This window comes from Anabrus simplex, chromosome 3 (genome assembly GCF_040414725.1).
Source record: "Anabrus simplex isolate iqAnaSimp1 chromosome 3, ASM4041472v1, whole genome shotgun sequence".
In the NCBI taxonomy this organism is placed as follows: domain Eukaryota; kingdom Metazoa; phylum Arthropoda; class Insecta; order Orthoptera; family Tettigoniidae; genus Anabrus; species Anabrus simplex.
This window is the reverse complement of record NC_090267.1, coordinates 360,326,860-360,343,421: the sequence shown is the minus strand read 5'-3', so window position 1 is coordinate 360,343,421 and position 16,562 is coordinate 360,326,860. Positions and strand designations below refer to the sequence as shown.

The 16,562-nt window shown below is 37.2% G+C and overlaps 1 protein-coding gene across 2 annotated transcripts in view; it reads right to left on the bottom strand.

Moving 5' to 3' along the window:
- Window positions 1-385: 385 nt before the first annotated feature.
- fzy (cell division cycle 20 protein fzy) overlaps window positions 386-16,562 on the bottom strand; it is a 237,824-nt gene continuing 221,647 nt past the window's right edge. For both annotated transcript variants that reach the window (XM_067144504.2, XM_067144506.2), the window contains exon 12: window positions 386-2,103. In XM_067144504.2, coding sequence (XP_067000605.1) covers window positions 1,915-2,103 — 189 coding nt within the window. In that variant the 3' untranslated portion in view covers window positions 386-1,914. The remainder of the gene's footprint in view (window positions 2,104-16,562) is intronic.

Below are 16,562 nucleotides of genomic sequence, written 5' to 3'. Positions count from 1 at the left end.
TATCTGAGTTTGTCACAAGGGATGACATATCCAGGGCTAGGAAAAATGAGATCTTACTAAGCAGTAATAAGCAAAAATTTGTGACGTGATAAGAGAGGTATTTTTTATATAGATTTAATATAATGAGAATCGGGACTTTGAATTTAAGACTTACTAAGCAGGATAACATGTTACTGAGGAACACACTAATGAGGTTTCACTGAAACTGCATTTCTGAAGGTATTAAAAATATGCTTTTATATTCATTGCTATATACTGTATTAAAAATTGATCCACTGTCCCACATAATATTCATAGAGTTTACAATATAATTAAGCCTAATAACTTAGTGGTTTGTGGAACTGTTTTTGACATTGTACTGGTCCTTAGGTTTTAAAAGGCTGAGTAACATCGATGGAAGTCATGTAAATGCAAGTTTCAAGGGTTAAAAAGCTATATTTATATTTGCTTCAACTTTGGATAGAATAATGCTCATCAATTAATTTTCTCAATATTTTATTAACTTGCAGATAAAAAGTTAACAATCCAGCAGTCCAAGTACAAAGACAGGAAAAGCTTAGTTTACAAATTACTACTTCACCATGGGGAAGAATGTGTGTATTGAATTATTTTCATTCAGTCTCATGTGTAACATGATTCAGTCTCTCTTGGAATGTTAATAGATTTGTTCCAAAACCCAGCCAGGTCAGTTCTCTGCAGTATATAATATCCGTCTTACACTAGACATGTTATTTGTTATTCAAGACGTGAAATATGACTAGTAAGAAATCATGCACACAATAGCATATGGACAGGTTCACAATCTGTCGAAGCAGTCCACGAATATAAGTAAATATTTGTCAATACATACACAGGATTACATAAAGGACTTTAACAAAGGAACATCTTACAGAAAAATAAACACATGCAGTATATAACATTATTCTGGAATACCAAGGTGTACTTCTTGAACATTATAGATATTTGAAGTTGCATACAGTAGGATGTATCCTACAAATGGTAGAAGTTACTCAAGCACTGTATCCTCTATTCATTTCCAGTCCTCAGAGAAATATATGCTGAAGATATATTATTCTATTCATCACAGAATTGTTTACACCATCCCCACCTAATTTACAAAATCTGTACAACAAAATATATGTTTTTATCAAATTGAATTATTCATAATTAAAACTTTGCCATGAAAGAGCTTTTAATTTTATTATGTCACAATGAAATATTATGGTTATGGCAATGTATTTTGAGTTTCTTATCGGCGATGGTTATTCACATAACGAAAGCTTTGAAGAGTTTATTGTACACCATATTGAAGCCAGATTGTAATTTCTTTATTGTTTACCAGCCATCAAATAGTGCTGAATTTGTACCAGGTGGATATCATCACTGTAAATTAAGAAGTGTATCATCTATCTCAATTTAGTGAGCAACACATAGCCCATTAGCTGTTATGTCAAACCTAACTGTATGAAAATGACATAAATCAGGTCGCAGTCAAATGTGCAAGTTAACACCGAGCCATGCATTTATTATGGTATTTTTAATTTGTCCACCATTAGGGAACATGCAGAGTGATTCATGTACTCATCTGAAAGTGTGAGTTTGGACCAATCTGTTACATTCTGAGCCAGCATAAATATGTATATAAAAAAATGCAATACATTCTGGTATCAATCATAAACATGAATAGTACACAAGCACATTATAAAAATAGCTTTTCGCAAGTAAAAGATATATAAAGAAATTGTCTTAAAAAAGATATTTCAAATCCTTTTTATATCTTACAATAACTTAAATAATATAGCATGAAATCTGAAGCATAAACACAGTACAAAACAGACATGTTAAATTTTAACAGAACATGGTGTAAGACCAATCACAGTTCTTTCTGATAAACTAGTCTCATAATGCATAGAACTATCTAATTCCCTTAAACATGCTGTTAACAGCTTTAGATTTCGCTGGTTCCTTCTTCTTGGAGGGATCAGGAGCAAAACATTTCCAGAGCCTGAGAGTTTCATCAGCACCAGCAGACAACACAGTACTGCCATCAGGTGACATTGCCAAATGCAGTACTCTTGCTGTGTGTCCAGTTAACTCTGCCACCTATAAAAACATTATACTGAATGGTTATAAGATTATTTTCCAAATGAATAGTTCATTGAAGCCAAAAAGCTGGGAAGGATAGGAACAAACACAACAAGATGATATTTATAAACTGTAAATTTCATGTTTGTTCCGTATTGAAGTACAATTAAAAGAAATAAATTGTATTTACAATACAATATATCAAGTAAATGATATTACAGTATGCACCAAAATATACAGTACTGGAAATTATGTTAGTCTTATTGTCATTACCTTACTTATCAAGATGATAGTGTAAATGTTCAAAATGTGCTCCACTGCACTGTAGGCAGTGTTCATAACGATCACGCAGATTTTCCAACAAATTCTGGAACATAGGTTGCTGCAGAGTCCTGAAGAACGAGACGATCTTCTGACGTAATGCAGGCACAGTTTTGGGTGAATCTGGACAATTGAAAATTTGCTCCTTTAATATTCCCCACATGTAAGCATCAAGTGGTGTGAGATCGGGGGAATGTGATGGGTAGGGGAACTCAGACCCGCAGGAAATTACTCGTCCTGGAAAGGTTTGTTGCAGCATAGCCATAGTCTGTCGAGCGGTGTGGCAGGTCACCCCATCTTGTTGGAACCACTGTCAATTCATCTGCATGTTCCTGGCACGAAAAAAACCTTTTTAGAATCTGAATAAATGGCCTGATCACCATGTTCCTATAGTTTTCCTGGTTAACAGTAAGAGGTGCACCATCATCAATCTATGAAATACAGACCTAGCACACCGTTTCCTGACACTGCACACCAAATCGTCACACGCAAACTACATAGCGGTTTCTGGACTATAGTGCCTGGCCTATCGAAACCAAGAAAGAGAGTTGTTTGGCGATTGATAAAACCGTCCAATTGAATGCGACTTTCATCGGAGAACCACACGTTGAACAAGAAATCTGGATCCTCGTACACCATGGCCAAAAACCGTGCACAATATTCCACCCTGACATGCCTATCGTGCTCCGTCAATCGTTTCCCAACCTGCATTCGGTACGTAAATCCACCTATGTCTTTAAACAATCGTCAAAGTGACGTAGGGCTGATGTTTAATTTCAGGGCCTTTTGCCGAAGACTTTGCTTTGGAGGCTGCAACACCTGACTGAGGACACGTCCATGGTTTTCATTCATGGACACAGTTACTGGCCTACCAGACCTTCCCTTGCGTTGACACAATACACTACCCGTACAACGAAATATTTTAACAATACATAGAATAACTGTATTGCTAGTTGCTGACTTATTGAAGTGTTCATGATATTGTTCCGCAACTAACTTTAAACTCGGCCCACCTTGATAACTGTTTCTGTATGAGCGAAAATAATACTCTATAAACACTTTTTCCTCCGTCGAGACCCATTGTCACTTCCAATCACAGAGCACAATGTTCTTTACACAACTAACAATTCATCATGGCGATGTAACAACACGCAGATGCTCAGGCGTGCGCATGCGCACAAATAAGTACTGTATATTTTGGCACATACCGTACATCAGTCTTGGGACTAGTTTCAGCCACCTTGTGGCCATCTTCAGCCAAATAAAAATTACACAGATTATATGATAACTAAAACATACCTATACCAGACAAAGACAATGTTTCAGGAATAATTATAACATTAAAATGCACATAACAAAAATTATGGTTACGATCTTCTTGTCATAATATGATGTCTTAAAGCTGACATAGGACCTCAGGCAAAGAAGTAAATCTGGAAATGATAGCCAGAATTAGGAATGAACAAACACAGAAAAGAAATTAAAAAGAAGAAAACTTATTTATGAGACTCACCTGTAATGTCTGATGTAGAACAAGCACTGACTTCTTGAAGGAAGCAGGCAATGTAAACAAAGGAATAGATTAGGAGAGGAGGGGAGGGGAGGGAGTAAAGAGGGAGGGGAAGGGAAGGAGGAGGGGAGGGAGCAGAGAGGAAGGGAAAGGGAATGCGGTGAGTAGGGAGGGGAAAAGGAGTGTCTGAGGTGGAGCTGAAGGATGCAGAATGAAAGATTGTTGCTGAGAGGGGAATTTAAAGAGATTATAAAAGAAAGAATTATTTTTATCTGAGACACGATTACTAAAGATAGGAATTAAAAGATCAAATAAAATGCTTGATTTATCTGAAATTTAACTTAGTTTGAAGTTAGGATTGAAAAACTGTTCCAGATGGATAAAACAATTTTCCATAATATTGAGCAGGAGGGCCTTTTTGTATAACTTTGAGAATTTTCATATCTTAGTTGATATTAGTGAACTTATTGTTAGTATAACTCATGTGCTGTCCCATGGCCAAAAATCTGTTATATTTCAGAGCATTAACATGCTTCAAGTATCTTTTATGGAAGCTTCTACCTGTCTGACCGACAGAAGAAGCGTTACAATTAATAATTGAGCCTACAAATACCTGACTTTTTGAACTTATTGCTATGATTAATAGAATCGATAATGTGTAAAATATCCGAGTTTCTGTTACAAGTTTTGAAGGCTATTTTGATGTCATACTTTTTAAATATGTTTGTGATTTGGTAGACTTGTTTATTATTAAATGTAAAGGTAGATGAAAATGGTGAGGTTTTTCTTTTGTTAAGGTGGTTGAAGGTTGGTGTTTATGTTTATTAATGATTTTCTCTATAAAGGAGTCACTGTAGCCATTAAATTTAGCTATACTGCGAAAGGTGTTTAATTCGTTTTTAAGTTCTTTTTTAGACAGCAGGATGCTAAATGTGGTGTACCATACTATGGTATGCTGCACATTTGGTATGGTACACCGCAATAGTATTCCTAATAAACAGCCCTACCCCACACCCTACCCTTCCCTGTCCAATGTTCGAATTCAGAAAAAAGAAACATACATCAGAATATTACAAGATTCAATTTCAAATACTTAGATCTAGAGTAAAAAAGGATATAAAGGCTGCATTTAGGAAATATATAATACTAAAAGGGAGTTACCTAAAAAAAAAAAAAAAAACAACCACCCACCCAGCTTTTGGAATACAGTGGTACGAAATTTAGCCAAAATCAAGATATAGTAAATGCATTTGCAGATTATTTCAGATCAGTTTATGTGAAAGATAACTCTGATTAATTATGTGTTACCCAATGACAGCAATGTCAGGTTGAACATTCAGAGTTACCTGCAGATTAAAAAAATTACGTCTAATGAAATAACAACAGCTATTAAGAGCTTAAAACAAAGGATCCGCAGTCCCAGATAATATTACTTCTTATATACTTAAAGGCTATGGAGAGAACTTGATGACCCCACTGTTATTATTTAATCTTATTATTAAGAACTCTGAATTTCCAAGTAAGTGGAAGCATACTAAGGTAACTCCAATATTTAAATCCAGTACGTCAAATCTGATTAGTAACTACAGACCAGTGACTGTAATATCAGCACCAGCAAAGGTACTTGAAAACATCTTATACAGTACTAGCAAATGTACCCGTGCTTCGCTACGGTATTCTACATTGTATACGGATATCGACGTAAATACTGTGCGTGCAGCAAATGAGATTGTTTTAAAATTGCATGTCTCTTAGCCTTATCCGAGAAATAGCATGGGGAGGTCCACATACGTTGTTTCCAATGTAAAGTAAGGGTTGCGGAGTTGTGATGATAACGCCAGGCTCACTTGCCTACTGCCATTCACAATCGAGTTGGCAAGTTTACATTATAATTGCAGGCCCCAATGCCTACTGTGCGGTCACAATCGATTTGGGGAGTTTTAGTTACAATGGCAGACCCATTTCCTACTTTCAGACAGGTTACAGTTGAGGAGTTTTTATTATAATACCAGGCAACATCCCTACCACCAGTCAAAATTGAGTTGTGCAGTTATCATTATAATGACAGTCCCTTTTTACTGTTGCTAGCCAGCTTACTGCCAGTCACACGGAATTAGTGAGTTTCCATGAAAATAGCAGGCCACTATGCCTAATGCTAGTCAAATTTTAGATTGGAACATTTGTTTATAATGGCGGGCACCCTGGCCTAGAGCCAAACACAATAGAGTAGGGGACTTTCGAACAAAACTGCATGATCCCTTGCCTTCTGCAAGACAAGTCGAAAAGTGAATTATTCATTAAAATGGTAGGCCTCCTTACTAATGCCAGTTACACAGGAGTTGGAGAAGGACCCCATTCCTACTGCCAGCAGTCAAAGTCGGTGTAGGGAGTACTGATTACAATAGCAGACACATCCTTTCTCGATCGCTACAAATCGACATCAATGAATATATACAGATGGACATACGAAAGTATATGAATGTCTACAATATTGCAGACCTTCATTTACAGATTAACTGCTGCTAAACGGTACGTCATATCGACAAAGGATTGTACCGTAAGGCGCAGTATTTAGCGATCTAAATGGCTGGTCCTATGATATTTTCTCGCATCTAATCTATTCATGGGTCAGATTGAATCAGAAACGTTGAATAGGTTGAAATTTGTGTAAGATTATCTTACATTGCATTACTTTTCGGATAATTATGTGACATAGCATTTGGCTCACATATGGGTACTGGGTGGGCCAATGTTCGTGTAGAGTTTGATCATACTATCTTTCCTGTAAGTGATTGAAATGATGCACATGAGAAGAAAAGGTTTAGAAATTAATTTCCATTAAGGCAGGTAGATTTCCATTAAGTTTGGTTGTGTGTATTTTGAGGGAGTGCAAAATCACGGTTTCGGTTTCGTATAAACCCCCAATTAGTTCAGGGATTTAGAAACAATATTTGCCCTAAAACCTCCCCAAAGGATAGGTGGATTCTAAATATGAAGTTTGGTGGAAATATATCCAGTAGTTTCCAAGTTATAGAAGGACAGACAAACAAACAGACAAACAAACAGACAAACAGACACCAAAGCTAAAAATGATGCAGATGGTCATTATTACACCTGAAACGGATAACTGTACCGAAATTTCGCCAAAATAATCAATGTACAGACACACGAGCCCAAAATTTGAGCCCCCCCAGCGTGCCCCCTTCAGGGAATTTTGAGAATTTCCGATTTTTCTAGGGATCCTGGGGTCATCAGTTTCCCTCGTACCAAGTTTCAAATTTCTGAGATTTCTGGAAGTGCCTCATTAATTCACGTCTTTTTTCATTTTTAAATATTTATATATACATCGCTCCAGCCCGACTTCCTTTTATATATATAGATGACGGATAAGCATGAGCACGTTGGAAAGTGCAGACTTCCACTTCGAGATTCATATCTCCTAAACGGTTTATGATATTACGAAACGGTTTGCGCCATCAGACGCCTCATTTATTGCTCTACATGTTTGTTTCTAAACCATTTCCTCGTATCTCCCATATTAAGGGGGTAAATTGAGTTCAAATTTTGAATAGGGTGAAATTTGGGTGCATTTTTAACATTTTACATTACATTTTGCCTACTTATGTATAAGCTAGAATCATGAAATTTGGTACACATATGTCCCTTAATCGTGCCAATGTGAGCACACAACGTGATGATCCTATCATTGTTATAAGTGTGTCAAAGAATAAAATATACTTGTAAAAATCACCAAATTTACGAACAATCCAGAAATACGGCCAAATTTAACGTATAAGGGAGAGAGATATGACAAAATGTCACAGGACCAAAGTTGTAGATCACTCCGAATTGAAGGGACATTCTGCCATCCGTTTTGTGATACGACTTACCGTTTAGCCAAAAAATATCTCAGAAGGAATGTCTGCACAGTCATTAAAATTGCCTCCATATTTCGATATCCTTGGGGGTAAAAAGTGAAAAATTTGAACATCTTGGAATTTTCCCGTCGGTTAGGGTTCAAAAGCTATAATTTCACCAAATTTCAATTGTCTACCTCGTCTCGCAGGTTGTGCCGCCATCTTGATTTGGGGGGATAGGGGATAAAAATGAGGAAATTCCCGAAAATTTTTAAGCCCACGAAACCTATAGGTTATCGTTTTGGATATACTATACGACTGTGTTCTTATACTGAGCCCAAAATTTGAGCCCCCCAGCGTGCCCCCTTCAGGGAATTTTGAGAATTTCCGATTTTTCTAGGGATCCTGGGGTCATCAGTTTCCCTCGTACCAAGTTTCAAATTTCTGAGATTTCTGGAAGTGCCTCATTAATTCACGTCTTTTTTCATTTTTAAATATTTATATATACATCGCTCCAGCCCGACTTGCTTTTATATATATAGATGACGGATAAGCATGAGCACGTTGAAAAGTGCAGACTTCCACTTCGAGATTCATATCTCCTAAACGGTTTATGATATTAAGAAACGGTTTGCGCCATCAGACGCCTCATTTATCGCTCTACGTGTGTGTTTCTAAACCATTTCCTCGCATCTCCCATATTAAGGGGGTAAATTGAGTTAAAATTTTGAATAGGGCGAAATTTGGGTGCATTTTTAACATTTTACATTACATTTTGCCTACTTATGTATAAGCTAGAATCATGAAATTTGGTACACATATGTCCCCTAAATCGTGCCAATGTGCGCACACAACGTGATGATCCTATCATTGTTATAAGTGTGTCAAAGAATAAAATATACTTGTAAAAATCACCAAATTTACGAACAATCCAGAAATACGGCCAAATTTAACGTATAAGGGAGAGAGATACGACAAAATGTCACAGGACCAAAGTTGTAGATCACTCCGAATTGAAGGGACATTCTGCCATCCGTTTTGTGATACGACTTACCGTTTAGCCAAAAAAAAGCTCAGAAGGAATGTCTGCACAGTCATTAAAATTGCATCCATATTTCGATATCCTTGGGGGTAAAAAGTGAAAAATTTGAAGATCTTGGAATTTTCCCGTCGGTTAGGGTTCAAAAGCTATAATTTCACCAAATTTCAATTGTCTACCTCGTCTCGCAGGTTGTGCCGCCATCTTGATTTGGGGGGATAGGGGATAAAAATGAGGAAATTCCCGAAAATTTTTAAGCCCACGAAACCTATAGGTTATCGTTTTGGATATACTATACGACTGTGTTCTTATACTGAGCCCAAAATTTGAGCCCCCCAGCGTGCCCCCTTCAGGGAATTTTGAGAATTTCCGATTTTTCTAGGGATCCTGGGGTCATCAGTTTCCCTCGTACCAAGTTTCAAATTTCTGAGATTTCTGGAAGTGCCTCATTAATTCACGTCTTTTTTCATTTTTAAATGTTTATATATACATCGCTCCAGCCCGACTTGCTTTTATATATATAGATGACGGATAAGCATGAGCACGTTGAAAAGTGCAGACTTCCACTTCGAGATTCATATCTCCTAAACGGTTTATGATATTAAGAAACGGTTTGCGCCATCAGACGACTCATTTATCGCTCTACGTGTGTGTTTCTAAACCATTTCCTCGCATCTCCCATATTAAGGGGGTAAATTGAGTTAACATTTTGAATAGGGCGAAATTTGGGTGCATTTTTAACATTTTACATTACATTTTGCCTACTTATGTATAAGCTAGAATTATGAAATTTGGTACACATATGTCCCTTAATCGTGCCAATGTGCGCACACAACGTGATGATCCTATCATTGTTATAAGTGTGTCAAAGAATAAAATATACTTGTAAAAATCACCAAATTTACGAACAATCCAGAAATACGGCCAAATTTAACGTATAAGGGAGAGAGATACGACAAAATGTCACAGGACCAAAGTTGTAGATCACTCCGAATTGAAGCGACATTCTGCCATCCGTTTTGTGATACGACTTACCGTTTAGCCAAAAAATATCTCAGAAGGAATGTCTGCACAGTCATTAAAATTGCATCCATATTTCGATATCCTTGGGGGTAAAAAGTGGAAAATTTTAACATCTTGGAATTTTCCCGTCGGTTAGGGTTCAAAAGCTATAATTTCACCAAATTTCAATTGTCTACCTCGTCTAGCAGGTTGTGCCGCCATTTTGATTTGGGCGGATGGGGGATAAAAATGAGGAAATTCCCGAAAATTTTCAAGCCCACGAAACCTATAGGTTATCGTTTTGGATATACTATACGACTGTGTTCTTATACTGAGCCCAAAATTTGAGCCCCCCCAGCGTGCCCCCCTCAGGGAATTTTGAGAATTTCCGATTTTTCTAGGGATCCTGTGGTCATCAGTTTCCCTCGTACCAAGTTTCAAATTTCTGAGATTTCTGGAAGTGCCTCATTAATTCACGTCTTTTTTCATTTTTAAATATTTATATATACATCGCTCCAGCCCGACTTGCTTTTATATATAGATGACGGATAAGCATGAGCACGTTGAAAAGTGCAGACTTCCACTTCGAGATTCATATCTCCTAAACGGTTTATGATATTAAGAAACGGTTTGTGCCATCAGACGCCTCATTTATCGCTCTACATGTGTGTTTCTAAACCATTTCCTCGCATCTCCCATATTAAGGGGGTAAATTGAGTTAAAATTTTGAATAGGGCGAAATTTGGGTGCATTTTTAACATTTTACATTACATTTTGCCTACTTATGTATAAGCTAGAATCATGAAATTTGGTACACATATGTCCCCTAAATCGTGCCAATGTGCGCACACAACGTGATGATCCTATCATTGTTATAAGTGTGTCAAAGAATAAAATATACTTGTAAAAATCACCAAATTTACGAACAATCCAGAAATACGGCCAAATTTAACGTATAAGGGAGAGAGATACGACAAAATGTCACAGGCCCAAAGTTGTAGATCACTCCGAATTGAAGGGACATTCTGCCATCCGTTTTGTGATACGACTTACCGTTTAGCCAAAAAATATCTCAGAAGGAATGTCTGCACAGTCATTAAAATTGCATCCATATTTCGATATCCTTGGGGGTAAAAAGTGAAAAATTTGAACATCTTGGAATTTTCCCGTCGGTTAGGGTTCAAAAGCTATAATTTCACCAAATTTCAATTGTCTACCTCGTCTCGCAGGTTGTGCCGCCATCTTGATTTGGGGGGATAGGGGATAAAAATGAGGAAATTCCAGAAAATTTTTAAGCCCACGAAACCTATAGGTTATCGTTTTGGATATACTATACGACTGTGTTCTTATACTGAGCCCAAAATTTGAGCCCCCCAGCGTGCCCCCTTCAGGGAATTTTGAGAATTTCCGATTTTTCTAGGGATCCTGGGGTCATCAGTTTCCCTCGTACCAAGTTTCAAATTTCTGAGATTTCTGGAAGTGCCTCATTAATTCACGTCTTTTTTCATTTTTAAATGTTTATATATACATCGCTCCAGCCCGACTTGCTTTTATATATATAGATGACGGATAAGCATGAGCACGTTGAAAAGTGCAGACTTCCACTTCGAGATTCATATCTCCTAAACGGTTTATGATATTAAGAAACGGTTTGCGCCATCAGACGCCTCATTTATCGCTCTACGTGTGTGTTTCTAAACCATTTCCTCGCATCTCCCATATTAAGGGGGTAAATTGAGTTAACATTTTGAATAGGGCGAAATTTGGGTGCATTTTTAACATTTTACATTACATTTTGCCTACTTATGTATAAGCTAGAATTATGAAATTTGGTACACATATGTCCCTTAATCGTGCCAATGTGCGCACACAACGTGATGATCCTATCATTGTTATAAGTGTGTCAAAGAATAAAATATACTTGTAAAAATCACCAAATTTACGAACAATCCAGAAATACGGCCAAATTTAACGTATAAGGGAGAGAGATACGACAAAATGTCACAGGACCAAAGTTGTAGATCACTCCGAATTGAAGCGACATTCTGCCATCCGTTTTGTGATACGACTTACCGTTTAGCCAAAAAATATCTCAGAAGGAATGTCTGCACAGTCATTAAAATTGCATCCATATTTCGATATCCTTGGGGGTAAAAAGTGGAAAATTTTAACATCTTGGAATTTTCCCGTCGGTTAGGGTTCAAAAGCTATAATTTCACCAAATTTCAATTGTCTACCTCGTCTCGCAGGTTGTGCCGCCATCTTGATTTGGGCGGATGGGGGATAAAAATGAGGAAATTCCCGAAAATTTTCAAGCCCACGAAACCTATAGGTTATCGTTTTGGATATACTATACGACTGTGTTCTTATACTGAGCCCAAAATTTGAGCCCCCCCCAGCGTGCCCCCCTCAGGGAATTTTGAGAATTTCCGATTTTTCTAGGGAACCTGTGGTCATCAGTTTCCCTCGTACCAAGTTTCAAATTTCTGAGATTTCTGGAAGTGCCTCATTAATTCACGTCTTTTTTCATTTTTAAATATTTATATATACATCGCTCCAGCCCGACTTGCTTTTATATATAGATGACGGATAAGCATGAGCACGTTGAAAAGTGCAGACTTCCACTTCGAGATTCATATCTCCTAAACGGTTTATGATATTAAGAAACGGTTTGTGCCATCAGACGCCTCATTTATCGCTCTACATGTGTGTTTCTAAACCATTTCCTCGCATCTCCCATATTAAGGGGGTAAATTGAGTTAAAATTTTGAATAGGGCGAAATTTGGGTGCATTTTTAACATTTTACATTACATTTTGCCTACTTATGTATAAGCTAGAATCATGAAATTTGGTACACATATGTCCCCTAAATCGTGCCAATGTGCGCACACAACGTGATGATCCTATCATTGTTATAAGTGTGTCAAAGAATAAAATATACTTGTAAAAATCACCAAATTTACGAACAATCCAGAAATACGGCCAAATTTAACGTATACAGGGGGAGAGATACGACAAAATGTCACAGGCCCAAAGTTGTAGATCACTCCGAATTGAAGGGACGTTCTGCCATCCGTTTTGTGATACGACTTACCGTTTAGCCAAAAAATATCTCAGAAGGAATGTCTGCACAGTCATTAAAATTGCATCCATATTTCGATATCCTTGGGGGTAAAAAGTGAAAAATTTGAACATCTTGGAATTTTCCTGTCGGTTAGGGTTCAAAAGCTATAATTTCACCAAATTTCAATTGTCTACCTCGTCTCGCAGGTTGTGCCGCCATCTTGATTTGGGGGGATGGGGGATAAAAATGAGGAAATTCCCGAAAATTTTTAAGCCCACGAAACCTATAGGTTATCGTTTTGGATATACTATACGACTGTGTTCTTATACTGAGCCCAAAATTTGAGCCCCCCCAGCGTGCCCCCTTCAGGGAATTTTGAGAATTTCCGATTTTTCTAGGGATCCTGGGGTCATCAGTTTCCCTCGTACCAAGTTTCAAATTTCTGAGATTTCTGGAAGTGCCTCATTAATTCACGTCTTTTTTCATTTTTAAATATTTATATATACATCGCTCCAGCCCGACTTGCTTTTATATATATAGATGACGGATAAGCATGAGCACGTTGAAAAGTGCAGACTTCCACTTCGAGATTCATATCTCCTAAACGGTTTATGATATTAAGAAACGGTTTGCGCCATCAGACGCCTCATTTATCGCTCTACATGTGTGTTTCTAAACCATTTCCTCGCATCTCCCATATTAAGGGGGTAAATTGAGTTAAAATTTTGAATAGGGCGAAATTTGGGTGCATTTTTAACATTTTACATTACATTTTGCCTACTTATGTATAAGCTAGAATCATGAAATTTGGTACACATATGTCCCCTAAATCGTGCCAATGTGCGCACACAACGTGATGATCCTATCATTGTTATAAGTGTGTCAAAGAATAAAATATACTTGTAAAAATCACCAAATTTACGAACAATCCAGAAATACGGCCAAATTTAACGTATAAGGGAGAGAGATACGACAAAATGTCACAGGACCAAAGTTGTAGATCACTCCGAATTGAAGGGACATTCTGCCATCCGTTTTGTGATACGACTTACCGTTTAGCCAAAAAATAGCTCAGAAGGAATGTCTGCACAGTCATTAAAATTGCCTCCATATTTCGATATCCTTGGGGGTAAAAAGTGATAAATTTGAACATCTTGGAATTTTCCCGTCGGTTAGGGTTCAAAAGCTATAATTTCACCAAATTTCAATTGTCTACCTCGTCTCGCAGGTTGTGCCGCCATCTTGATTTGGGGGGATAGGGGATAAAAATGAGGAAATTCCCGAAAATTTTTAAGCCCACGAAACCTATAGGTTATCGTTTTGGATATACTATACGACTGTGTTCTTATACTGAGCCCAAAATTTGAGCCCCCCAGCGTGCCCCCTTCAGGGAATTTTGAGAATTTCCGATTTTTCTAGGGATCCTGGGGTCATCAGTTTCCCTCGTACCAAGTTTCAAATTTCTGAGATTTCTGGAAGTGCCTCATTAATTCACGTCTTTTTTCATTTTTAAATATTTATATATACATCGCTCCAGCCCGACTTGCTTTTATATATATAGATGACGGATAAGCATGAGCACGTTGAAAAGTGCAGACTTCCACTTCGAGATTCATATCTCCTAAACGGTTTATGATATTAAGAAACGGTTTGCGCCATCAGACGCCTCATTTATCGCTCTACGTGTGTGTTTCTAAACCATTTCCTCGCATCTCCCATATTAAGGGGGTAAATTGAGTTAACATTTTGAATAGGGCGAAATTTGGGTGCATTTTTAACATTTTATATTACATTTTGCCTACTTATGTATAAGCTAGAATTATGAAATTTGGTACACATATGTCCCTTAATCGTGCCAATGTGCGCACACAACGTGATGATCCTATCATTGTTATAAGTGTGTCAAAGAATAAAATATACTTGTAAAAATCACCAAATTTACGAACAATCCAGAAATACGGCCAAATTTAACGTATAAGGGAGATAGATACGACAAAATGTCACAGGACCAAAGTTGTAGATCACTCCGAATTGAAGGGACATTCTACCATCCGTTTTGTGATACGACTTACCGTTTAGCCAAAAAATAGCTCAGAAGGAATGTCTGCACAGTCATTAAAATTGCCTCCATATTTCGATATCCTTGGGGGTAAAAAGTGAAAAATTTGAACATCTTGGAATTTTCCCGTCGGTTAGGGTTCAAAAGCTATAATTTCACCAAATTTCAATTGTCTACCTCGTCTCGCAGGTTGTGCCGCCATCTTGATTTGGGGGGATAGGGGATAAAAATGAGGAAATTCCCGAAAATTTTTAAGCCCACGAAACCTATAGGTTATCGTTTTGGATATACTATACGACTGTGTTCTTATACTGAGCCCAAAATTTGAGCCCCCCAGCGTGCCCCCTTCAGGGAATTTTGAGAATTTCCGATTTTTCTAGGGATCCTGGGGTCATCAGTTTCCCTCGTACCAAGTTTCAAATTTCTGAGATTTCTGGAAGTGCCTCATTAATTCACGTCTTTTTTCATTTTTAAATATTTATATATACATCGCTCCAGCCCGACTTGCTTTTATATATATAGAAGATATTTCACCCTCTACTGCATATTGTTACCGTTAGGCAACATATAACTTTTCACCTGTATAAATGGATAAAGATTGTAGACAGAGGTAGTTTTACGGCACACCTTTAACTGTACAGTCAATTAAACACATATACCAGTGATACCATGCAGTAATGTTAGCTTAGCATAAAATAGTGAAAAATCGTATATATATACCCCGTATAGCAATCCACATCACATACGAGTGTCAAGCTATTAGCCCAAGTTAAGAATTGCTGGTATATCTAAAACACTGAATGTATGTTGAACACAAAAGATTGAAATTTTCTTCATCAAATGAAAACGAAAAATAATTAATGCAGTATAGGCTTAACCACATAAAACCAGTTATATCTATAAATGAACAGGGTTTTATGCCAAAAATCTACTAGTCAGGCAAATCACAAAGCCAAAAAGCTCAAATCACTTAAAATTAAAATTATGAACATTGACAAATCAATTACATTTAATAAGAAATGTCTAGAATTAAAGCTGTTCCTAAGTACATACCCATAAAAGCTAAACCCAGAACAAGTTCGGTTAAAATATCAATATCTCAATCACAATTACTATGGATCAGAAATGAAACCAAATTCGCGTACACAAAGAAACAGGAAATCAATAAACAAATTCTACGCATCCATTTAAACCTAAGCAACTTCTGGCACCACACACAATGGACATCCCACTCCAACTTTTTACACGATTACATTAAAAAGGAAGCAATCCGGAAACAGAATGTCATTGACGATAAAATACGTAATCTAATGATTAAGCAGAAAAATCCAGAAAACGCTAAGCACAACAAACTCGCGAATTTTCACCCTAGATTAATTAACAGATCAGACACTACCTTTTCAAAGAATGAAATAAATCTGCAAGAGAAAGGTCCCAAATTCAACTGCCAGGAACGTCATAACGAAAACATAAAACAGCTCATCACTGACGTAGAAATTGCTTCCGACAAAATACCCTCTCCAAAAAGAGAAATAATAAAAAAACGTAGCCACCAACGAAGCCCTAAAAATAATCGCACCTGAAAATTCCACCAAACAACCAAATTACGCCACTCACTACTCGT